This window comes from Microtus oregoni, unplaced genomic scaffold (genome assembly GCF_018167655.1).
Source record: "Microtus oregoni isolate MIOR12 unplaced genomic scaffold, Mior012 000005F_ref0000423, whole genome shotgun sequence".
Lineage (NCBI taxonomy): Eukaryota > Metazoa > Chordata > Mammalia > Rodentia > Cricetidae > Microtus > Microtus oregoni.
Genome location: NW_024543064.1, coordinates 25895746 through 25922828, shown reverse-complemented (window position 1 = coordinate 25922828; position 27083 = coordinate 25895746). Strand labels below are relative to the sequence as shown.

At 36.9% G+C, this 27083-nt stretch overlaps 1 protein-coding gene across 5 annotated transcripts in view; it reads right to left on the bottom strand.

Moving 5' to 3' along the window:
* The window catches only part of Zmym4 (zinc finger MYM-type containing 4), a 118801-nt gene that overhangs the window by 67960 nt on the left and 23758 nt on the right, over positions 1-27083 (bottom strand). For 4 of the 5 annotated variants that reach the window (XM_041652012.1, XM_041652015.1, XM_041652014.1 and 1 more), the window contains exons 2-5: positions 21088-21133; positions 5934-6455; positions 4154-4215; positions 3639-3809 (exon numbers count right to left, since the gene is read on the bottom strand). In XM_041652012.1, the coding sequence (XP_041507946.1) occupies positions 3639-3809; positions 4154-4215; positions 5934-6455; positions 21088-21133 (801 nt within the window). The remainder of the gene's footprint in view (positions 1-3638; positions 3810-4153; positions 4216-5933; positions 6456-21087; positions 21134-27083) is intronic. The other variant, XM_041652016.1, reaches the window with a different exon arrangement.

Below are 27083 nucleotides of genomic sequence, written 5' to 3'. Positions count from 1 at the left end.
CTTTTTAAATCAAACCACTAACTACAGAAAAATAGTCTAACAAAAATAAGACCAAATTATCAACCTAGATTGATTTTTTTCCTGGCCATTTGGCCTTGAATAACTAAATTAAGCTATGACATTTAGCTTCCTAATGTAAACACAGGATAACATATTCTGTACTTAGACCACACACTCACAGTTGTTAGAAAGATAAAACAAAATAATAAATATAAAAAAACAACAACTATTTTTTTAAACTACAGAAATACTATTATAAAATGCAATGAGATTAGAATGAATAAATGAATCTGAAAAGCCAAATGATTTTATGCTAGGTAAAAGAAGCAAGAAGATGACTAACAGGTAACTAAACACAGTGGGGTATAACTGAGATACACATATGGACACTTCAGCAACCTAGTGGTCTGAATGTAGACCAACCTGAATAGTACAAAGCACACTGAAAGCAAAACTACAAAACTAAGCAGAGAGAGAAGTCACTAGTACATGATGATTAAAGAAAAGGGTAACCAGAGTCACAAATTCTGTCAGTACGTTATGAGTACTGTTTGTGACACCAAATAAATGCTATTTTGTAATTCCTACTTATGGGCTATTAAGAATGAGTAAAATTAATAAAGTGTTACACAGTACTGAAAAAGGAAGAAATCTGGATTTCAGTGATTGGGGAGGGGTATAAGAAAGCATGCGGGAAATGAGGGGATAGAATGTAGACGGGAAGGGGAGAGTGAAAAGGAAAGAACCAGCATCTAGAGTTAGCTATATTTGGCCTCTTCCCTTGCAGGATTTCTGGAACTACCACAGGTCTGACTGAAAACAGAAACAACTGCTCAGGGAAACCCACCTCTAGCCACTCATGTGCTGTGATTAGTCTACTATAGAGACAGGACAAAGACCATTCTGTGACCCTGTGTCTATCAGAACCTACCCACAGGACTGCCTACTCTCAAGAGACCAAACAAATAAGTAGAGAGCACCTGAAGCAGTTCTTCCCCATAATCATTATAAAACTCAAGGGGCTGGAGAGATGGCTCAGAGGTTAAGAGCATTGTCTGCCCTTCCAAAGGTCCTGAGTTCAATTCCCGGCAACCACATGGTGGCTCACAACCATCTGTAATGGGGTCTGGTGCCCTCTTCTGGCCTGCAGGCATACTCACAGACAGAATATTGCATACATAATAAATAAATAAATATTTAAAAAAAACCTCAATATTCAGTATTTTATAACATATTTTGTAACTTTGAGTATGTGTATAGAATACAGGCACCTCTATCCATTACATCCTATTGATACTCTCTAGCCACTGGAAGCTCTGCTTTAAAAAAACAATACTAATAATTTTCCCAATACCTTCTATCCCCTACCTACCTATTTAACTTTACCCTTTATCCTGAGGAAAGCTCAATGGGTCACATACAAAAGAAAGAAAAGCCTTCAGTACTCTCCAGCATAATGATTTCTTATGAATTTTCCTTGTCCACATGTGGATATGAGAGATTAGAAATGGTTATAATCTTCACATGAACACAAGGACACATGAATTTTCCCAGGCAATCAGGACATTTACAACTAATTCAAATACCCAAGATTTCCACTTCTCTTGTTTCTACAAACTACTTTTAATCTAACATCTACTGAAATATTTTCAAATTCATTCTACTGTCTTTGTTGAGCCAACTGCACTCATATCTACCCAATTTCTGTAGGTCTATCACCATCCTCATTTCTCTACCTGTTCTTTAGTATTGTTGAATTCTTGTCTGTGTTGTCAACTACCTCAATAAAAAATTGTGTGCCTATCCCTTTAAGAGGTCAAACCCCACAGACTGAAGAAATAGGATAGGTCTCACTGAACTCTCTCTCTGGAGTTAATGAGCCATGCTCTGGTCGAACAATTCCTAATTTATGGTACCTAGATCTTCCATGGTCCTTGCCACATATGCTATGCTGAGCTAAATCACGCATTATGAAACCAGCTGCCACCCCAAGAAAAGATATAAAAACAGAGATTTTCCTTTGTTGGGGTGATTTCTCTGAAGATTTTCTTTTCTAGGTTTCTCCTTTCATCATGTCCTAGCAGCTATTTCTCCTACTTCCACTTATTCATTTATTTATTAATGATCGACTGATTGGGTGGTTTTTCAGGAAAGGGTTTCCTTTGTGTAGTCCTGGCTGTCCTAGAACTCACTCTGTAGAACAGGCTGACCTTGAACTCACGGAGGTCCACCTGGCTCTGTCTCCCAAGAGTTGGGATTAAATTTAGGTGTGTGCCACTACCCCGCTTACTCCTACTTTTAAACTATCCTTAATGAAGCTCTTCTCCAAACTTTAAAAGGACGTCTCTCTTTTCCTTTAAAGTCCTAATATGCTGTTTATGATATACTGTATTGTGACTTTTGAATGGTCTACCTCACATGGCTCCTCTGGTCATGGTGCACTCTCCCCAAAACAAACACTATTTCTGACAGGCAATTAAGTGTCAGGGCCTTTCACAAACCACCTGCCACTCCTTCTGTATCTTATACTCTATAGCTGCCTTATCTTTTCTCTCTTGATCTGAAACAGGGGTGCTCCCCAGGAATATCTGGCAGTGTCTGAAAATATTTGTTTCAACTGGAGAGGTAGAAGGCTACAAGTGGCAACAAGTATAGGTAGAGACCCTACAAAACACAGAGCATGTCGGCATTAACAAAGAACGGGCTTCTTCCAAATATCAGTAATGCTAAGGGTGAGAAATCCTGCTCAAAGAAGACTTCACGAAAAATTCTCTTCTATACATGTCTCATTCACAAATCCCTTATACAGCAAAATAAGGAAAAGGTAAGCTTTCTTAGATATTATTTCATAGAAACAGCTAATCTGTGTTCTCTATTTTTCACTTTTTGAGTTCATGACATCTGAATACAGCCTACCTTCAAATAGCTGCTACTATATTTCATTGCTTAAATCCCTTTCTACAGTTCACAGTAACTACAGCCTGTGGTGTAGCTTCTTTCTTCCATTCCAACCACTGCAATGCCATCAATGGGTAACTTAAGTGACTGCAGAATTTCACTTGCAGGACTCCTATGACTTACTTCCAGAGCAGTCTTGAAACTGCACAGCTAGATCCTTGTCCTTACTACTCAACCATCTTAAACTTAGAATCATGAATCACTCACCAATGCCTCTTTTCCAATAATCTGGTTCTTCAATTAATTAACCCTTCCAAAGATATTTCTGTCCATTAGCCCTCCTGAAAGACAGCTAAAGGCATACCTAACCTGTACCTCATCAGTAGTAGAAGGCTCTATGAATTAAATCATCCCATGTGCCACCCTCCTCCTAAATTTTCAGCCTCTTCTGCTGTCTCAAGTCTTGAAACCTCAAAGACTCACCAGTCTCCCAATTCTGTACTAAAATGCCCACAAAACCCACAGTGCTATTAAAACACAGAGAAAATTACAAGTCTTAATTACTCTTCAGGAACACTTTCATGTAATTCTTGCTACAGCCTTGCAAAGCAATTCAAGTTGCTTCAATCACAAACTCTTTTCATCCTGTCAATAAACTATTTACTTAAGCACTTCCTCTTTCAAATGAGTAAGTTGATGTGTGGAACAAAACGAAACAAGGGGAAAGGTCAAATGTTTACTTGAGCATTTTCAGGTTCATCTTTAACTCTGTCTAGTAGTCCCTGCTGAGGCGCCACTGCTTTGTCATACTCATCATCCAAAGGTTCTTCTTTAATTCTAATATTTGACGCAAAGGAATTTCCCAGTTCCGAACCAATGGATTCTTTATTGGCAAATGGATAGCTGGAATCCTAAAACACAATATAAAGTATTAATAAATATTCAAATTTAAAAATTATTCCTCCTCAGGGTTAATACCCAAAGAAAAGCTCACTGGAAATTAATTCTATGGACAGATATCAGTGTCCCTATGCCTAAAAGCTGACGAACTATAGGTCTAAATATTAAATGCAAATAAAGAACCTAAAAGCCAAGGTTTTTAAAAAAAATCTCCAAAGATGGCCTTATGCAAATAATATTTTAAAAAAAAAAATCAGTGCTTTTTCTAACACAAGCAGAATTTTGAAAGTGACATAAAGAAAACTTTGACACTTGCCACGGTTAACAGCAATCTACATACACACTGAAAACTTACCCTAAAGTTTGTTTCTGGGGTTTGTGGTAAATGAGTATGTAATGTTTCTTCAACTTGATTAGCTATTGAAAGAAAACAAACAAACAAACACATGTATATGAATAACAAATCTTATAAAGAATGACCTAAAAGACTATTATTTGAAATCATCTCACTATTCCAACAAAGAATGAGTGAGCTAAGTTCCAAAAAACACAAAGTTTCATTCAAAGTTCCACACAACCTGCTCTCCCCTACCATTTAGCCTTACCACACAGCTTTCCTTGCTGAAACAGAATGGTGACTTGATTTACTATGCTCTGAAAATTGTTTATTCTCCTCTGCCACTCTGCTAAGTTCCACAAGTCTCTGCTTTCTGTTCTAATACTTAGTTTCCAGACTCTGCTCAGTTCGAAACTCACCTCTATAGGAAAACATCCCTTGTCCACTAAGTCTCTCTTCTAAGAATTTCAAGTGAGTTAGGAATGTGGTTCAGGGGTAGAGCACTTGTCTTAACACGCCAAAAGGTCTGGAGTCTAATATAAAGCGTGTAAGGGAGTTAGGCAAATTCAGACTAGGTGTGGTGGCTCACACACCTGTTAAACACTTAGGAGACAAGGTAGGAGAACTGCAGTGAGTTCCAGGCCAGCTTGAGCTGAAGATTAAGACTCTGTCTCAAAAGTGAAAAGAGCAATCACATTAACTAACACCCCAGTTATTTACTCTTCTATTATCTTATCTTACACATACAATCTTGGACTATTCAACTCATCATTAGCACCTCTTCTTTCTAACTGTCTAATCTCTTCTATTACTAGACAAGCTCCTTCAGAAAAGACTTCCAGAACAATATCCATTAACAGATAGTAAAATATATAGTACATCCTTGAACAATCTTATATATAATAAATGTTCAGCTAAACAGTTACGCTTCTTCAAAACACTGATTTGTTCTTTCTGCAATTTATTTCCTTAGATTGTCTGAAGAAGTACATGGATTGATATGGTGTAGCTGCTTTCCTAAGTATCAATTTAACATTTAGGAAAGGATTATAATCTTCTTGTAAAAGGAAATGTCCTAAGAATACAAAGATGAGTAAGATACAAACTGACTCTCAAGAAACAAGTCAATAAATACTATAAATAAGGCGTAAAACAAAATTCTGTGGAAATATAAGAAAACCATTCTTAGGAATGACTACAAAGTGGGAAAGATTTATGAATTATGCTTCAATGGATAAGAAGTAATTTTATAGGTGTATATATACAAAGAAGAGTAAAAATGAAACATCAAGAGAGGAAAGCATACAAGAAATGTGTGATATATTAAAGAACAGGACTAGATCTAGAATAGAGGGTGCCTTGTGCAAAGAGAATCAAAAGGAATTTAATGAACTAAAACAGAAAATGGGGCACTTTGTTTCAACTCTCTAGTTTAGACTAATAGATAGGATAGCAATTTAATTCAGTGCTTACAGCACAAAGACGCTAAGTCCAACTTCAGATTCTAATATTCAACCAAAGAAAATAAACAGGTGATACAAGCATCTTGCTTTTCATCAAAATATTGCAACTCAAGAAGGGGAAAAACTATGGCTTAGAGCTATTTTTCAACCACTTACACCACAACTAAATGTTACGGAGAGAAATTCAATCACTTTGAAGAATAAGGACAAAATAAAAACAAGAGCTTACAAGGAGTTTAAAACTGTTCATATTTCATTTAACATTATAAGTAATAAAAGCTCCATTATAGGTACTTTGTTATTGTGCTTTATGGTTCTATTCCAATAATTATTACCTGCTTTATCAAAAAAACTGCTTTTCAACCTTGAATCCAAACCTTTATGGGGTTTATCCAACCGTTTTTCACGTTCATGATAAGTTAAGTCTCTATTTTTCTCCTTTCCAGAAAATGTCTCTTTGCTGTTTTCTCTTACTAAACAAAAATCTTTCCGTATTGATTTAAAGACAGAAACCTGATCAAACTGTTTAGGAAAGTCTTTTTTTAATTTATTTTGAATTTGCATTTCGTTTTCATTGTCTGATTCATGATGAGAGGCTCTTCTCTCTACTTCCAAACTATCATCAGTATGAATTGAAGAAACCATATTGTCCTTTGAACTAAAATCCTGTTCATCCTCATTGTCACTACTAACGACTGGAATTCCTGCAAGATCCCCAGAGCTCAAAAAATAATCATCTTCGTCCAGCAATGAATTTTCAGATCCTGTTTGATTCGGCATTCCATAAGACATGCTGGCAAGGGTAGGAGTTAAGTTGTGGTCTGTGTCTTCAGACATTTCTGTATCCATGACACCACCTTAAAAAGTAAGAAACTGTTTAGACAAGTGACAGTACTGAGGATGCCGCAGTTATAAGGTCTGTCTGCCATTTAAACCAATATATTTCTTTTTGTCAAACAAAATATAGGTAATATTACAACAGTAATCATTTAGCATCTCTGATGAGAATATCCCTGACACTTAAGGAAACAGGAAGCCTAAACTTGAAAGACCAACTTCAGGTTACAAAGAAAACAACATGATATTGAGAAAGGAGCACCAACCCCCGAAACAGACCTATTTGCACTGAAATTACAAAGCAAAAAAATTCTCCATCTGTATATAAAACAATCTAATACTCACCTTGGAAATTAGTTTTGTGGTGAGGTTTAATGACAGTATTTATAAAAAGCTCCTCGCAAATTAAAACACAGAAAGGAATACGAAAGTGATAATTATAATTTTTAATATTATGTGTTCTGCAGAGTTGAGACTAAAACATTCATAATAATATAATGTAGGTCTTTAATCCCAGAATCCCATTTTTCTCTGCACTCACACAGATTCAATAAAGTAAAAGTTTACTATGCTAAGTATGCAAACATAAAAATAAATTTAGCTAACATGCTACCCTTCATAACTCTAAGCCGGTCTTGTCCTATTACAAAGATTTAGCTTTCCTTCACACATCTCTTCTTTAAACAAGTTTTCCCTAGCTTTACTTTAACGACAAAGCATTAGTTCACTGGTCTCAGTGGGAAGCCACCAGAACTGCCCACAACAGCCTCAGAGTCACACCCAACTGACCGTGTAAAAAGCTTATCTCTTTGACACTGTACTTCTTCCTACATATTAATTTACTTTATACTCTGTTCATGGCTTCAATATTCTCCAAGATTCCAAGTTTCTTGTTTCACATACTCAGACTAAATTATTTTATTCATTTGTATATATCTTGACCTGTGCTATTGACTTTTTCTTTCTTTTTTGGAACCATGGTACTTTAGGATGAAAGCCAGAAGCTTGTGCGTTCTAGGCAAGCACTTCCCACATAGATATACCCCAACTTTAACTTCCTCTTTTCTTCCAAGATAGATTTAGTGAGGCTGGAGAGATGTCTCACTGGTTAAGAGCACTGACTGCTCTACCAGAAAACATGGGTTTGATTCTCAGCACCTAGACTGTGGCTAACAAACCTCTGTAACTCTAGTTCCAAAGGATTCCAATACCTTCTACTGGATGCACAGATATATGCTCAGACAAAAAAAAAAAATGACACACATAATATAAAAATAAATAGAACCATGTGGTTGTGGAGCATAGCTTTAATCCCAGCACTTGCGAGGGAGAAGCAGGTGGATCTCTGTGAGTTTGAGGTCAGCCTGGTCTACAGAGCGAGTTCCAGAACAACCAAGACTGACTCATGGAGAAAACCTGTCTTGATAAACATGAATGAATGAATGAATGAATGAATGAATGAATGAATAGATCCCAAGGTAGATTTAGGTACCTACATTTAATTAGCTCTCCTCCCCTAAGGAACTCCAACTTACCTAAGTGCAAACTCATTCATTCATTTCAAACGTGCAGTTTTTATTTCTCCCTTACTTGAGTAAATGATTCACCAACAATTATTCAGGAGAAAAAAATTATTTCAATTCCTCTTTCCCATGAATAAATTCTATCAATGATATTACTTCATGTCTCTAAAATTAATATCTTCTATTCATTACCTAATTCTGACAGTCCAAATCTCTTCCTGTCCTATATTTTCAGTGCACTAAATCCACATAACTACCTACAAAGTAAGTGCATCCTTACAATTCCTATGCCTAAATCACATTTAATTGGTCCAAGAATAGGCAAAAAGGATCTTGTCAAAAGTAAAGTCAAGACAGAAAATATTAATAGCATATTTGTTTAATCAGTTCAAAAAGCTTTCTGTGGTTAGCTCTTTAACTTGGATCTATAATCTAATAAAAATCCTTTATTTATTTACAATCACGATTTAACTATGCAGAGTCCAAATAAAAATTTCCTTCAAGATACCGTCTCCAAAGGCATGTTTCTAAAATGTAAGTTAGTCCACAACCCTTGATGAGCTCCCACAGCCCCCTGTTCTATAAGGCAAGCCACAGCCATTCATAGCACATATGTGGTAAGTAAGTACTACCACAGGTTATAAGGACAAAATATAAAGGTAAAAACTCTGATAATGGCTGCTGTTACTTACAAAGCTACAAAGATGATTGGGGGGGGGGGACCTACTAACAATATGACAACGGGGGGGTCAAGATTGGAGTTCATAATAAAAATAAAAATCAGAAAAACAGAAACCCTTATATGTTTACATCAGTAAAATGCTTGATAATTAGTGTGAAATAAAAAAATGGAAAAATCCTAATTATATGCTTTTCAAAACAGTTCACAAAGGGTTAGAGAGACTGTTCAGCAGTTAAGGGCACTCGATGCTTTTGCAGAAGACTTAATACACTTATAGAGAACTTGGGTTCAGTTCCCAGCACATATATGGTAACTCACAACCATCTGTAATACCAGTTCCAGAATCTGATGTCCCATTCTGGTCTCTGCAGGCACCAGGCACTCAGGTAGCACACTTACATACATGAAAACACCCATAGGCATAAAATTTAAAAACTAAATCTTTAGAGCCAAGTGTAGTGCCCACTCCTTTAATATCAGCACTCAAAAAACAGAAACAGCTTTAATCCCAGCACTTGCGAGGGAGAAGCAGGTGGATCTCTGTGAGTTGACACCAGGCTGGTCTACATAGAGAGTTCCAGGACAGCAAGGACTACACAGAGAGATTCTGTTTTAAAATAAAGGCTACAGAATTATCTCAGCAGTTAAAGAGAACTAGCTGCTCTTCGAGAGAACCCGGGTTCAATTCCCAGGATTCATATGGCCACTAACAACTGCCTGTAACTCCAGTTGCAGGGGATTCGACACCATCAAACAGAAAAATAGGCAGACAAAATACCAATATACACACATAATAAAAATAAAATAATTTAAAATGAAATCACACAATAGATGGTAAAAGGATGCTAAATTCTTTTGGTTTTTTTTTTTGTTTTGTTTTTGTTTTTGTTTTTCGAGACAGGGTTTCTCTGTGGCTTTGGAGCTCGTCCTGGAACTTTTTTTTTTTCTTTTTTGAGACATGATTTCTTTATGTAGCCCTGGCTGTCCCAGAACTGGCTTTGAAGACCAGGGAAGCCTCGAACTCATTCGACCTGTCTCTGCCTCCAAGTGCTGAAATGGAAGATGTGCATCCTATCACCTGAGACAGACACTAAAATCTGAGGGGAAATGTACAATAAAGAACTCGCAGGTAGCCGGGCGGTGGTGGCGCACGCCTTTAATCCCAGCACTCGGGAGGCAGAGGCAGGCGGATCTCTGTGAGTTCGAGACCAGCCTGGTCTACAGAGCTAGTTCCAGGACAGGCTCCAAAGCCACAGAGAAACCCTGTCTCGAAAAACCAAAAAAAAAAAAAAAAAAAAAAAAAAAAAAAAAAAAGAACTCGCAGGTAAGGCATCAACATGCCTACTTTCTCATGGCACACAGCAGAGACAGGCAGGAAATGAAAGACTGCACAGAGTGAACAAAATTGGAGATATTTTCATAGCCTTGTTTTCCAATTGCTTAAAACATCATCGAAAGAAATTAGGGAGATATACAGCCCAGCAATCTACCAGCTATAAGCATTCTAAAGTCATCTTCTCTATTGAGCAAGCCATGTACTATGTACTCTCAAACTGTTTCATGAATGAAATGCATGTAATAAGGTAATCAATTTAAGTTCTATAATAAATAAAAAACCAATACTAACAAAGAATATTGCATGAAACTTTGATACCTATTTACATTAACAGGTAACAGGACAGAAAGAGACAGGCATTCAGAAAAACCTGACATGAAACTCACACGGAAATAACTTCCAGATAAATCTAAGTTCAAACATTAAAAGAAAAATAAGAGGGGGCTGGAGAGACGGCTCAGAGGTTAAGAGCACTGACTACTCTTCCAGAGGTCCTGAGTTCAATTCCCAGCAACCACATGGTGGCTCACAACCATCTATAATGAGATCTGGTGCCCTCTTCTGGCATGCAAGCATACAGGGAAGGAATGTTGTATACATAATAAATAATTTAAAAAAAAAAAGAAAATTAAGAAAAGCCATGTTACAATTATTAAGTTAAAAGGTAATAGCCAATATTTTAATGACAAAAAGTATCAGTATAAAACACAAATTTACTGAATAAAAATATAAAATAAAAATGCGACTACAAACACTAATAAAATTAATCAAAAAAACAAAGGATAAAAGTTAAAATGACTTCACTGTACTGCATCGCAAAGGGCAATAAACAACCAAAACATATAAAAGCAAGAATTTTAATAAACATTCCACACATAGGAAGAGACCAACAATCAACAAGAGAAATGTCAATTAATAATAGAATGAGCTACAGAATGACAGTAAGACAAGAATGCTACAGGACAAGGTTAGCAACTATGACCCCAAAACCATAAAATATAGAGAAAAAAGATTGTAGCAGAGATTAAATGTGGACTTTGGAAAGCCTAAAATATTTTACTGTTAAATCCTTAGCAAAGAATATTTCCCAACCCTTACAGTTAAATACTGATGATAGGAATGAATATAAACAAAAAAGTTAGTTTAAGGCCAGTCTGAGCTACATAAGAATTTTTGCAGATAGACAGACCGGCAGACAAACAGACTGGAAACATTTCTTTTCACCAGTGAAGCAAATTAATTACAGTACATACATTGACAGACTATTACACAGTTACTTTTAAAAGTGAGGTGGCCAGATGTGGTGGCACACATCTTTAATCTCACCCTTTAGGAGGTGAATTTCTGTGAGTTTTAGGCCAGCCAGGATACACAATGAATGCTTCCTTTTTTTGTTGTTTTTTTCATATCTATTTGTTTGTTTATGGTTTTTCAATATTTGGCTTCTGTATGTAGTAGCCCTTGGCTGTTCTGGAACTTGTTTAGTAGACCAGGCTGGCCTCGAACTCACAGAGATCCACCTGCCTCTGCCTCCCAAGCACTGGGATTAAAGGCATGTGCCTCTAATGCCAGGCTCCTTGTTACACTTTGTATGTGGAAGTCAGAGGACAAATTTTGGGAGTATGTTTTCACCACTTTTATGTATTCCTTTGATCAAACTTGGGCTGTCAGGCTTATATGACAAGTGCTTTACACATCAAGCACTTTTGCTGGCTCTTCATTTAAATTTTTCTCCCTTGTCAATAGGGAATTTAAAATGACATCATTTTCTCTTTTTCTTTTCTCATTTTTTTTTACAGAGACCCTGTTTCAAAAAAACCAAAACAAACAAAAAATAAAGGGGAACATGGATATCAATACCCTAATACACAGTGTTAGGGCCAAAGCAGCCTCCCAAAATAGCAGTGCTAGTAAAAATGTCTTAAATAGAAAGACCGTTGTTACTGGGTAAACAGAAGTCTAAAGATTCTGTCCTCCAGGAACCTCCCTTAACCTACCCCTTCAGCAGGGAACTCTAGTTCCCAGTCAATCCAAACAGCCTGCATCAGCTCAAAGACTCCCACCCTGCTGACTGTCACAAAGCCCATTGCTTTTCCATCATTTTGCTACTCTCTGCGAATACATACGTTTGTACACACATGTGCTCGGTGCGCATATACATACACACACATACATGCATGTACACACATACAAAGTGAGAGTTAGGCTTGGCAGTTAGATCCCCAATAAACCACTTTTTCTACCCGTGGAATGGTCCAAGTTTGGTGGTTTCACGGTGTTCTTGCTTACATTTGACGATAAAACCTAGGAAAGACAGTGCTGCTGCATCTCCACCCCCTACCCCTAATAAGTTAGAGAGAGAGAGAGAGAGAGAGAGAGAGAACGAACCTTTCTCTCCTAACTGAACCAAACTCCTGGGAACTGATCATTTGTTTCTGCTGGCTCTTGCCACCATCGATATTTGATTCCAAATTTTAGAGTCTGTCGTTTCAGTCCCTTCTCTCTTCCACCCCTTCTACCCACTCATCTCTCCTCAACTCTTCAAGTAAGTGTCCTCTAGAAGCTGCCTGATTTGTCTCTCATTGGCTTTCTGGAACCTTGCTCTGTCTCTCTATTACTTACTACAAAAAATCAGGTCGGTATGTCAGGTATCCTCCCTACACCCTCTTGAGTGTCCTACCCCATGAACAAAGTACACCTGTCCAGGAAATCCTGGGCATCTGACAAGTCTGTTCCCATTTAGGGACACCCTTGGATTGACAAGTCACCATAGCACTTACCCCTTCCCATACTACTGGAATTCTCACCCTGGCAAGATTCCTATTTATGGCCCCTTTTTCCTAAGCCTTTCTTTCCCACCTTGTCCTTCCTATGATGCTCCTGAAAATTCTTTTAAGGATGTCTCCTTTCTTGCCTGTTTTGTCACTCTTATCTCATTCACTTGCCTGAACAAACAGAGCTAATTCCAGAACAGTCGAGGCTACACATAGAAATCCTATCTCAGAAAAAAAAAAGAAGAAGAGGAGGAGGAGGAGGAGGAGGAGGAGGAGGAGGAGGAGGAGGAGGAGAGAAACAAAAAACCCACAGGGAAAAAAAAGGCAAATTCACAATTTAAAATCTTCATGGCTAGTAAGACAAGATAGTTCTGCAGGTAAAGGCACTAGCTGCTATGCCTGATGATCTGAATTCAATACCTGGAACCAACATGGTAGAAAGAGATAACCAACTACCATAATTACCATAAATTATTCTGTGACCTACACACACACACACATACACACACACACACACACAAGTAAACATAATTTTTAAAAATAATTTTAAGCAAAGGAATCTCAAAAAGGCATAGACCTGCAGTCCTAGTACTTAGGAAGTGGAACCAGAAGCATCACAAGTTGGTGGTCAGCCTGAACTACAAAGTCCTGTGAAATAGAAAAGAAGAAGGGAAAAGGAATGAAAAGAATAAAGAAGGGGAGGGACAGAGACTCCCTCGGTTTTATCAGCAAACTCTAATCAAAAAGTAATTATTAATCTGCTGATCATAGGAGGCAGACTGATCAAAACCACACAGAACCTTATACTTCAACTTTATACAAATTGAAAATCCTTTAAGACGATAACTAACAGATACACAATATAAACGTATTAATCTTCAGCCATTCCTGGGAGTAGAATGAGAATGTAATTGATTTTGTATACAGATGTAGTGGTGGGAAGGTGTATATGGTATACATATGAATGTCAAGTCAATAGGCATACAGAGGCCAGAGCAAGATGTCGGTGTTTTGCCCTATCATTCTCAGCTATTTCCTTGAGATAGGGTCTCTTACTTAACAGAAGTCTCACTATTTTGGATAAGCTAGCTGGCCAGTAATAACTCTAAGGATCCACCAGTCTACAGTCACCACCCCCTCCAAATACCGGCATTAATGCCCAGCTTTTTATGTGGATACTAGGGAGTCTAATTAATGTCCTAACGCTTATAGAGCAAACACTCTCACCCACTGAACCATCTTCCTAATCTCGTTGGTTCTTTCTGGGGCTTCAGTTATTCAAGATCGTCCTCAGATACATAGCAAGTTCAAAACTACCTTGGGAAACATGAGACTCCACTAAAAAACAATGTAAATGAAAACCATAGGTTCTTCAGGAAATTAAGTATATACCTGTTTCTGTAGGACCCAGACATGACAAGCTCAAAAGAGGCCTGAGTCTCAGTAGTTTTCCCTAAGGCAATACCTGGTTGCAAGAAAAACCACAAACTGAGACTACCCATGCACCACCCAGGAACAGACCATCTAAAGGAAATTCCTAACTTTCCAACCATTGTAGACAGAATCATTTGCCACCGCACACCTTGCTAATGTAACTTTTCTGGATTTTGCCTTTAAATAATGACCTCTAGAAGGGCGAGGTATCTCCTCTCACAGCTGTGCTGACGAAGTCCCTGCTGGCTTGGATCATGCACACAATAAACCTTGCTTTTGCATTTCGGTGAGTGGGTCTCGTGGTGGTCTTTTGGGGTCCCCACAGACTGGTCATAACAGTGTCAAGGAGAATTACAATTTCTGTTTTCTTTCTTTACTGGATACCCAACCCAGTGTCTCATGTGGGGAAGGCAACCACTTTACCATTCAGATCTATATCCCCACCCTGATATGGAGTATCATAAAATTCTTTACAGAATATTATTTTAATTACAAGGCATCACATTTAAATAATCTACAAGACATTAACAAGTTCACAGACAAGATTCAGACAGACATACGCTTAAGACAAATCCAACCAAATTCTAGTACATTTTTTGCTGTTTTATGGTTTTGTTTTGCTAAGAACATGGCAAGAGGGCTCAGTTCGACCAGAGGAGTTCAAGCCATGAATACACAAAAACCCAGTGTTAGATTCACCCCAGTACCACATAAACCAGCTATAAAGACACATAAGCTGTAAGTCCAGAACTCAGGAAATGTACGCAGGAGGATCAGAAATTCAAGGTTGTCCTCTGCCACAAAAGCAAGTTTGAAGCCAATTGAGGCCCTGTCTCAAACAAACTACAAAATATAGCCAAAATGTATTATGAACACGAACAAAACGCTCAATTTTTAGGGATGTTTCTCATTAGACTGTCATGACATTATATAACTAACTTAACATGGTTTTGACTGGTACTGGTACAAATAAAAATCAAGCAGTGGCTTTGCATGTCATTAAGAAGGTATCTACTACTACAGAGTAATTAAAAAATTTCATTAACATTGTGACAAAAGAAAAAGTATCCTACCCAACACTAATTTAAAAGTTTATCAGAAGCCAGGCGTGCTGGTTCAGGCCTTTAATACCAGCACTTGGAAGGCAGAAACAGGTAGTTCTCTGTGAGTTCAAGGTCAGCCTGGTCTGTATACAGCCAGGCTGTCCCAGGACAGTCATGACTATACAAAGAAACTCTGCATCAAAAAACAAAACAAACAAAAAAATAAGGCAAAACCAGGCTGGAGAAAAGGCAAAACCAGGCTAGAGACATGGCTCAGAGGTTAAGAGCACTGCCTATTATTTCAGAGGGAATGAGTTCAATTTCCAGCAACAACATGGTAGCTCACAACCATCTATAAGATCTGATGCCTTTTCTGGTGTGGAGGCATGTAATGCAAGCAGAACACTACACATATATAATAAATAAATCTTTTTTTAAAAAAGGCAAAACCGCCGGGCGATGGTGGCGCACGCCTTCAATCCCAGCACTCGGGAGGCAGAAGCAGGCGGATCTCTGTGAGTTCGAGACCAGCCTGGTCTACAGAGCAAGTTCCAGGACAGGCTCCAAAGCCACAGAGAAACCCCATCTCGAAAAACAAAAACAAAAAAAAAATTAATTAAAAATAAAAAAGGCAAAACCAATGATCATTGATTGAAATATAACTGATCTTGCTTAATTTATTTATTTAGTTTTAAATAAATCTCCTATATCTAAGACTAGGCTTGAACTTGCTATGTCCTAAGGATGACCATGAGCTCCTGATCCTCCTGCCTCCACTTGGGAAATGTTGATTACAAGTGTATATCACCATGCCTGGTCCACGCAGAGCAGGAGAATAAACCTAAGGCTTCAGCCATGCTAAGTTTGTATTCTACCAGCTGCACTATAGTTCAAATCCCTATATCTACCTTTCCAAACCAGGATTTTCCAAACTAAAACCAGGATTATCCAAAATAAAACAAAGGGGAAATCTGAACCACAAAGAAAAATATTAATCCATTTATTATCATTCAACTACATTAAAATTAGAATCAACATACGCAAAGTATATCAGAGAGGTAAAAACACTACTGCAGTAACTAGAACGTTCATTGTACCATATATTTAGAGAATTGCCATAACCCAATAAAGATCAACAACAGAAAATGGGCAGCAAATTAAAAAGTCATCTCATAAAATTTTAAAATGGTCAATATACATGAAAACCTATTAATGATTACTAATCAAGAAAATACAAATTGAAAACAAAATGAAGGACAAGCAGGATGGTACCTGACACCAAACCAAGCCTGGTGACCTGAGTTTGATTCACAGGACCCACATGGTAAAAGAAGAAAACAGATACCTACAAGTTGTAGGCTGGCTCCTGTCTATACATTGTGGAACAAACACACACTGCACAAATACACAAATATAAATAAATGTAAAATAAATAACAACACATAAAGTGAGTTACATTGTAACACCCATTTTGTTAATATTTTTCAAGTCTGACATATAAGTATGCGCCAGACTTAAGGTGAAAACAAATGCCAAAAGTGTAAACAAATGAAATTTTCACAGGAATTAATTTTGTTTGTTTCTTTCATTCTTTGGTTTTTCCAGACAGGATTTCTTTGTGTAGTCCTATAGACCAGTTTGGCCTCAAACTCACAGAGATCCAACTGCTTCGGTCTTTGCTGGGATTAAAGGTGTGCACCACCACTGCTCTACTGGATTTGAATTTTGTATTCCTAGAAAACTTGAGAATTTACATTCCTAAACTATACGCAATCACCTACAAAGGGAAGTAAGTAAACAAAACCTGGTGAAAACTTCAAGAACACCTGATATTCTCTTACATTGTTTTCACATTTCAAATGGCTGGTGGGAAAAAATGAAGGCCAGGCTGGCTTTGAACCCACAGAGGTCCACCTTCCTCTGCCTCTCAATTGCTGGATTAAAGGCATGCATTACCACCATGGAGGGCATTTTCTTACCTAGCAATTAACAGGGTAGGAGGAGGAGGGTCCAACCTCACAACAATCAAGAAGCAGAGACAGGTGGCTCTCTGAGTTCAAGGCCAGCCTGGTAGACCGATTAAGTTCCAAGACAGCCAGGGATATAGATAGAAACCAGGTCTCGAAAAACAAAAAACAAGAGAGGGAAAGAAAAAAGGGGAAAAAAAAAGAGGATGATGACAAATCGAGCGGTGGTGGCAAACCTTTAATCCCAGCACTAGGGAGGCAGAGGCAGGAGGATCTCTGTGAGTTCGAGGCCAGCCTGGTCTACAAGAGCTAGTTCCAGGAGAAGCTCCAAAGCTACAGAGAAACCTTGTCTCAGGAAAAAAAAAAAAAAAAAAAAAAAAAGACAACGACAAAGAAGAAGCAGCAGCTAAGGTAGAAGTACTGGAGGCAAGTTTTTTTTTTTCTAAGATTTTTTTTTTATTATGTATACAGTATTCGGCCTGCATGTATGCCTGCAGACCAGAAGCGGGCACCAGATCTCACTACAGATGGTTGTGAGCCACCATGTAGTTGCTGAGAACTGAACTCAGGACCTTTGGAAGAGCAGTCAGTGCACTTAACTTCTGAGCTATCTCTCCAATCCAAGAGAGGCAAGCCTTTAAGACCAGTCTAGGTTATACAGTTCGAGGCTACAGCCTGAGATACAGAGTGAGATCTTATTTCAAAAAGACAAGACAGAAGTAGTTGGGTAGTTCGGGGAAAGACATTTGTTGAGCAAGTCTATAGATTTGAGTTGATCCCTAGAACCCACATTTCAGTGAACAGAAAAAAAAAATCAAATCCAAAGTTGTCCTTTGCACTTCCCATGTGTACAGTGATACACCTGGTCCCTACTCTGGACATACAATAACAAATTTAAGTTATAATTAAAAATAAATAAGAGAAATATATAACAAGAGTGAAACTCACTATTTTCCTATTAATAAAATAGAATTTTTGAAAGAATGAGAAGTATGTAAGTGGAATCCAAATCTTCAAAGACATCAGTATATTTCTGACCCTTCTATAATTTAACTATCCAAGGTTGTGTGTCATCTTTATTTTCCAAATAAAGCTGTTCTTTACCATTTAAATGAGAAAGATATACATTTAGCTTTTAACAAACTAGCATAAATTATCAAAACAAATGTTCTGAATGTAAGTGACTATTTCATGACAAATTAGCAATGCTCTCATTTTTCCTTTGAAATCTGTCAAGTTTATTCTCAAGGAATCTTACTATATCAATGATATTAGCAGTTATTCAATGATGAGCTGGTACCTCAAGAACTTTTACTGAACATAAATCTTTAATGGAAGCTGGGCATGGTGGTGCATGTCTTTAATCCAAGCACTTGGGAGGAAGAGGCAGGCAGATCTTATTGTAGGAGTTCTATTAATAATACACAGACCCAAGCAAAAGTGTATTTACAGGAGGTATTTAAAAGTTATTTGATTAAAAAAATGTAGTAGAGAAAAAAAGTAGTGAAAATGAGCTATAATAGTGGAGGGAGCCAGGCGGTGGTGGCGCACGCCTTTAATCCCAGCACTCGGGAGGCAGAGGTAGGCGGATCTCTGTGAGTTCAAGACCAGCCTGGTCTACAAGAGCTAGTTCCAGGACAGGCTCCAAAACCACGGAGAAACCCTGTCTCGAAAAGCCACAAAAAAAAAAAAAAATAGTGGAGGGATGAACTCTAGCTGCTGTTTTAATATTTGGTTATCTTCCTGACCACCAACGATGAGTTCAAAGATGAGCAGAAAAATCAAGGTGGTTCAATCATAATCTTTTTAAATTAATATACATATAAGAAAGTAAAAGAAATGACAGGAAATTTCTACTCTAGAAATCAATTCATACCACTCTAGTATATATGGATATTATTTATTTTACTGAAACTGACAACAGTATCAAATGAGTTTACAATAATGTCATTTCTGTTAGCTGACTGAATTACCAAACTGAAAGGACTGCTTAATGTTTTGACTTAAGCTTACTTTTACAATATGTGATTTTTGTCATACCGTCAAATAAAAACACAAAAATTTTTAAACACAATGTATAAAATTAATCTAGAACTCCAAAAGGATAAACTTCCAGAGGACAGAGAGATGGCTCAGTGGTTAATAGCACTGAATGCTCTTCCAAGAACCTGTGCTTGATTGCACACACATAACAGCTGACAACCACCCCTAACTTCAGAGGATCCAACATATACAGACATGCATGTGATACACAGACATACAAGCAAGCCAAATATCCATATTCATAAAATAAAATAATTTAAGTCAATCAAGTGGTTAAAGAGATAGCTCAGCAGTTAAAAGCATGTACCGTTCTTGCAGAAAACCTGAGTTCAATTCCCATGACCTATGTTACACAACTTGTAAACTCCAGCTTCAGAAGGATCTGATGCTCTGGACTCCTCTGGACCAGCACTCATGTGCACATACAAAGACACACACAGAAACAAAATTAAGAATAAATCTTTCTTTGTTTAAAGTCGATCAAGCTAGGCATACTGGTAAATGTCTTTATTTCCAGCACTCAGGAGGCAAAGGCAGACAAGATTCTTTAAGTCCAGGACCAGCCTAGTCTACATATACTGAGCTCCAGAGAAGCCCAAACTACATAGTAAGGTCCTGTCTCAAAAAAGGTCAATCAAACAAACTTGCTTTCCAGGAACACTACAAGAAACGATCTTTTGCTGAAGACTTGCTCTTTACTTCCTCATTAAATACTGTGAAATATTTCATTGTACATCTAAAATTTCTCTTCTGAGGCTGAAGTAATACCATTCCATGGTAGAGCACTTGTTTATGAGAAGTCATAGACTTAATCTTCAAAACGATAGATAGATAGATAGATAGATAGATAGATACAGACAGACAGACAGACAGACAGACAGATGTTTCTTCTAGCTAGACTCTACTGCTTGCAAAAAGAACATTCAATAGCTAAACCCATTATAGACTAGGAGAATTAGTAATTATTAGTTACCACTAAAAAAAACTGTTACCAAACTAACTGTAAGGAGAAGGAAGGTACTCAGAAACATGGAAGAGCAGGTAAATGTAAAGAAAAAAATACATTCCCCTAAAGAAATCTAGATGACAAATTTGCCATACATAAACAAGTATGAACATCCTGTAAAACTCAATTCCATTCTTTGTATTTATCCTACAAAAGTATTTGAACAAATAAGCAGTGTAGATAGCAAAACATATTCAGTATTGTTTATAACAAACATTTAAAATTGTTTATATGCTTATTTAAAGGAAGCTGGTTACATTTCAGCCCTGTAATGAAATACTCAGTAGCAATTAAAAGGATACATACAATAGGTCTATAGCCATGAGCACAGAAAGATGTCTATACAGTTGAACAAAAAAAGCAGGAATAATATTCATGTGGTTCCTGAACATAAACCTCATATAGCATACACATGTATACATTCATAGAAAAAGTCTGGAAAGATATATATTAAACTCTTAAAGCTAGTTAAATCTTTTGAAAATAGTAATATGTTTACTTTCCACTTTATTCATTCTGTACTGCAATTGAATGTATTACTTTTATAATCTATCACACAACATCTAAAAAGACTGCAAACTAAGCAAAAGCTTTAAAAAGAAAAAAATAAGTACAAGCTATACACTCCATATCAGCACAGTATTGCTATGTTTTAACACAATAAAAACAGAAAGAATATTTGCAAAAAATAAAAAAGAATCTAAACACTTCAACATAATGACATTGAGGCTAAATCGAACTGGACCATCCCACAATTCAACACTAACTAAACACCCTAATGGTTAAATGCTGAATCCAGAAATACCCTAACTATAACCATTTTTTTTTCTCAAATAGTACTTACAATTCTCTACAATTTCATCAAAAACTGCATCACTTTTCTGTTCAAACTGAAAAAAAAGAGAGAGAAAAATATCATTATTCTCAAATATTTCAATCTTACTTTTTGGAATCCCTTTATACTCACCAGAAGAAATTTGGTATTCTATTTATTTATTTACTTATTTATTTATTATTATTATTATTATGCAATATTCTGTTGTGTGTCAACCCGCAGGCCAGAAGAGAACATCAGATCTCATTTCAGATGGTTGTGAGCCACCATGTGGTTGCTGGGAATTGAACTCAGGACCTTTGGAAGAGCAGGCAATGCTCTTAACCACTGAGCCATCTCTCCAGCCCCGAAATTTGGTATTCTTAAAATCAAAGTCATCCATGTTACAGTGGTGGCTACTGCTGAGTGTGTGGAACCTAGTCGAGTAGAGTCAAGTATGGAGTAATTCTAGGTCTTGAAAACAGACAAGGAGCTGGAATGAAGCAGAAGCCACTACTCCTAGAATTCATGGTACTCTGCTTTGCTTTAGCCTTCCAAGAGCTGGGATTTCAAGCATGAGCCACAACATTTCTCAGAGACTTAATGATAGAACATTTTTGGAAGAGAATCACACTGATAAGCGATACAAACTGATATCAGGTCACCTTTGTGTATTTCAATATGAAGCCACTTTTATTGTTTAGTAATATACTCCAAATTAAGTCTACATAACTATGCTATTTGGCAATTTCTGATTTTCAGAAGTATTTTCTGGGGATTTAACAAAGTACATTGAACACAATATATTTAAAACACTAGAATCTTCAAATTTAATATGAAAATATTAAAAACAGGAAAACCTGGCTCCTAACTGTCCCTTACTACCCAACTTTTCTTTCCATCATTAATCAACCACGTAGCAATCTTACCTACAAAATATAGATGTTATCAAAACTCCCAACATCCATTAATAATTAACTGAAGCTGGCAAGCAATATCAATTATACAAAATTGATGGAGGAAGGTCATTGGCTAATAAAGAAACTGCCTTGGCCCATTTTATTGGTTAGAACATAGGTGGGAGGAGTAAACAGAACAGAATGCTGGGAGGAAGAGGAAGTGAGCTCAGACTCGACAGCTCTGCTCTAGAGCAGAGACGCCATGCTCCCCTCTCCCAGGCAGACGCGATAGCTCTGCTCTCTGATGCAGATGTGATCAAACTCCAGCCCAGGATGGACGTAGGCTAGAATCTTCCCGGTAAGTGAAGTGCACCTCGGTGCTACACACTTTATTAGAAATGGGCTAGTCCAGGTGCGAGAGTTAGCCGAGAAGAGGCTAGATATAATGGGCCAAGCAGTGTTTAAAAGAATACAATTTGTGTGTTGTTATTTCGGGGCATAAGCTAGCAGGCGGCCGGGGTGCTGGAGATGCAGCCCTGCCGCTCCTATTACAACACAAAATCAATATTAAAAAAACAAATAAAAAACAGTAGCCTTCATTTATACCAACAGTCTATTCTCAAGAAAAGAAATTATTGGGCTAGAGAGATGGCTCAATGGTTCAGACCTCTAGTTTCACTTCCAGAAGACCCAATACCCTCTTCTGCCTTCCTTGGATACTAGGTGTGCATACATATATGCAAACAAAGCATTCATACATATAAAATAAATATTTTAAAAAAAGAAATTAGGAAAATATTCCATTCAAAATAACGTCCCCCACAGAAGTATTTAGAAATACATCTAACCAAAGAAATGAAAGACTTTTAAAAACAAAAACTTCAAGATACTAAAAAAGGAAAACACGGAAGATACTAGAGAACAGAGAGATAATCCATGCTACTAAATTGGTACAATTAATATTGTGAAATGGCTATACTACCAAAATTAGTTTACAAGTTTGATGCAATACCAAGTCAAATCCCAATGTCATATTTCACAGGTATAAAAAAAAAAACAAGAATTCATATGGAACCACAAAGTATCACAAATAGCCAAAGCATTCTTAAGGAGTAAAAATACCACTGGCGGTTTTATAATATCTGATCTTAAATTATACTATAGAGCTAAAGTGATAAACAGTCTGATACTGGCATGGGGTAGACCAACGGAATATATAATAAAGGACCCATATGTAAAACAAGGCTGTCAGGCATGGTGGCTCACACTTTTATTCTCAGTTTTAGGAGGCAGAAGTAGGCAGATCTCTGAGTTTGAGACCAGCATGGTCTACAAAGCAATTTCCAGGACAGCAAGGGCTATACAGAGAAATTGTATCTTAAAAAAACCAAACCAAAAAAAATAAAAATAAATAAATAAAACACACACAAGTACACACACGGACACACGTACAAATGGTCAATAAGCATTTTTTAAAATCCCTAGTCATCAATGAAATGGAAATATAAAACTACTTTGCGTTGGGGGAGGAAATACCTATGACAGGAACTGGGAGGACATGAAGGAGAGTAAACTTTCATTGAAATGTATTATGAGAGAATAATTTTAAAATTAATAAAAATAAACAAACATTTAAAAAAAAACAAAAAAAAGGGAAAGCCAAGCAGTGATGGCACATGCCTTTAATCCCAGCACTTGGGAGGTAGTGGCAGGCTGAACTCTGTGAGTTCGAGGAAGCCTGGTTTACAGTGCTAGTTCAAAAACAGTCATGGCTACACAAAGAAACACTGCCTCAAAAAACAACAACAAAACAAAAAGAAAACCTACTCTGAGATAGCCCCAGTCAGAATGGTTGTCTACCATCAACAAACCTGACAACAAATGTTGGAGAGGCTATGAAGAGAAAGAACTCTTATTCACTGTTGATGGAGTTACAAATTAATATAGCAACTGTAGAAAGGAGTTTGGAAATTTATCAAAAAAACTACCATATGACCTACCTATCTCACTCTCAAACATACACCCAAAAAACTCTATGCCCTACTATAGAGAAATATTTGCAGGCCAATGTTTGTAAGCCCGGATATTACTGCTTTATTCACTATAGCAAAAAATTAGACTTAACTTATTTATCCCTCAACAGACAAATGGGTAATGAAAAATTGCTGTATTATATAAAATAGAACACTATTCAGCTCTGAAAAAATTTTAAAATTTCCAAGAAAATGAACAGACTTATACCATGTATAATGCAAGGCTTCACAATCTCAAAAAGAAAAATAACCACATTCTTTCTACCTCATGTAAAAATCCAGCCAGTAACATAGGCAAATATATTAATAAATATATGTATTAGTACCAAGTAATATGCAAAAACATTCTACAAACCCATCTGTGTCTCAGTCATTATCAGTAGACAGGAACTAAACAAACAACCTCTACTAGACAATGTGCAGAGTGAAAGACTTTAGAATACTGAGTCCTAAATGGTATGCCAAAGCCTTCTCCTGAGGGCCCAGGAACTATGCAAGAGGAAGCAGAAAGATTCAAGCAGTCAGAGGAAAAGGAGAACACCAAGAAAACAGGGTCTTGTAGACACAACAGGACTAATGCACATGGATTCACAGGTTTGTTGCAGCATGCATACGGCCTACACACAGCCAAGTCAGATGGAATTCCAGTGCAGAAAGAGGAAGTGGACATGAGCTATCTTCAACTGACTATCATTTGCAAAGGAAAAATTAGTCTTTTCCAACTGAGTTTCACTAGATATACATAACACACTTCCAACTGAGCTTCTCTAGATATATATAACACACTTATGCCCAGCAGTTGATGGCCAATATAAAATACAACTCAATGGTATTTTTAGAAATTTTCTGTCTTATATTGCTTTGTTCAGGTACTTTTTTTTTATTATTATTATTTTTTTGGCCTTACTGGTCTTTTGCTTGTATGGTATGATCTCCAATTTTGTGTTTTTAAGAGTTTTGTTGTGTACGGGTGTGTCTCTCTGTATATATATTTGTTCATGCTTTTTGTTTTTTTAAATATAATTCTGGTTTGTTTTATATGCCTGGTTTGGGTTTTGGTTTATTTTTTTTTCCTAAATAAAGAGAGAAAGGGGACAAGGAGCTAGATGGGTGAAGTCTGGAAAATCTGAGAAGAAATGATGGAGGTGAAACCACAATCAGAAAATTTTCTATGAAAAAAAAAATTATCAATTAAAAACAAAAAGTTCGGGCTGGTGAGATAGTACAGAGGTTAAGAGCACTGACTGTTTCTTCTAGAGGTTGTGAGTTCAATTCCCAGCAACCACATGGTGGCTCACACCCACCTGTTATGAGATCTGGTGCCCTCTTCTGGCCTACAGGGACACATGCAGATAGAACACTATACAGTCTCAATAAATAAAAAAAGCTACTTTGTGAACCACTTTGTCTAAGAACTTTTAATATGACCCTAAGTACATAGGTATATAAGAAAGTGTACAAATCAAATATTTGCTAATAATGAATAATTTACTTTAAAAACCAATAAATAAATAAATAAAAACAAAAATTGGAGCTGGAGAGATGGCTCATTAGTTAAGAGCAGTGGCTGCTCTTCAGAGGTTCCAAGTTCCCAGCAAGGACAAGTGGCTTACAACCTATCCATAAAGGGATCTGTTGACTTCTGTCTGGTGCCCTTTTCGGTCATGTATGTATACATGCTAATAGAGCATTCATATAAATAAAATACATACATAAATAAATCTTTAAAAAAAAAGTCAGATGTGGTAGCAGGCTGTGGCCTATACGAAGGTTCCATCCAGCATCTGTCTCCTACAGCGGCTACATGACATCTCCCTGAATCCCCTTCTTTTCTCTTCTATCTCTGCTTAGAAATCCCCCCTTGCTCTATTCTGTGCTGCCATAGGCCCAAAGCAGCTTCTTTATTAACCAATGGTAATAAAACATATTCACAGCATACTGAAAGGATCCCACATCACCTCCCCTTTTCTGTCTAAACAAAATGGAAGGTTTTAACTTTAACATACTAAAATTACATATAAGGAAAACAGTTATAAAGCAAGAATTATAGTTAAAATATTTAGTCCATTTACATTTGGCAAATTACAGAAAATATTATTTATCTTATTTTTGTGAGTCTAAAGTTTTATATTTACTTTTTATAATTATAACTATCTTTTTTTAGCTCCATTAAAGATTTTAGAAGCATATAATACTACCTACGTAAGCAGGAAGTGCATTGTAAGCAACTTTAAAATCTCTAGAATTGACAGACACCTCGCTGCCTGGACAGTCACCCAAAGTTTTTTGTAACATTGGGCATCTATCTTTAGCCTACAGGCTCATAGCATCTGGCAGACTTTTTTATGAAGCAGAAAGTTTTAAAGACAGTTTTGTCAATACTGGCAGTTTGTCAGTCACTTTTTTCTGTGTCCTGCAGAATGTCTGGCAGATAATATGAAGCAGGAACGCTGAAGGACTGTCTCACCTTCTTTAGGCAACTTTAGCAGTCATTTTTTGTGTGTGTGTGGATCCTACATGTCCAGTTTATACAGCGTACCATCAAGCAGTCCCAGCAAGAGCAGTTTCTTGCCCAAATGGCTGACAAACTCCATAAGGAGCCTCTTCGATGCCCATCATCCTCTTGAAGTAGATGCTGCTGCCAGGAGATGAGTATCACTTGTCATGAAAAGTCCTAAGTTTTTAAAACATTTTAAATACCATATTCTGTTAGTCTTTGAAAGGTTTAAAGAATACCTATTCATCTGAAATATATCTCTGTATATCTAGGAAACCTAACTAGCATGACTACAAGCTTGATTATAAATGACTATCTATTCATCTGTATTTTTTAACTATACATTTTTAGATGAGCTGCACAAACACAATACCTTAATCAAGAGCAGAAATATACATAACAAAATTGACCTTAAATTTGTATTAATAAACCAAGATCCATACCAACACAAAGTATTCATCTCTATATCATATCCCCCTTTGACTGTTATAATAAACATTTATAAATTATCATTTAGGCAATTTGGGCATTGATTTTTTAGACTACTTATTAATCAGGTCTTTTATGAGGTAACCTGTGTGGTAGGTCCATTTTAGA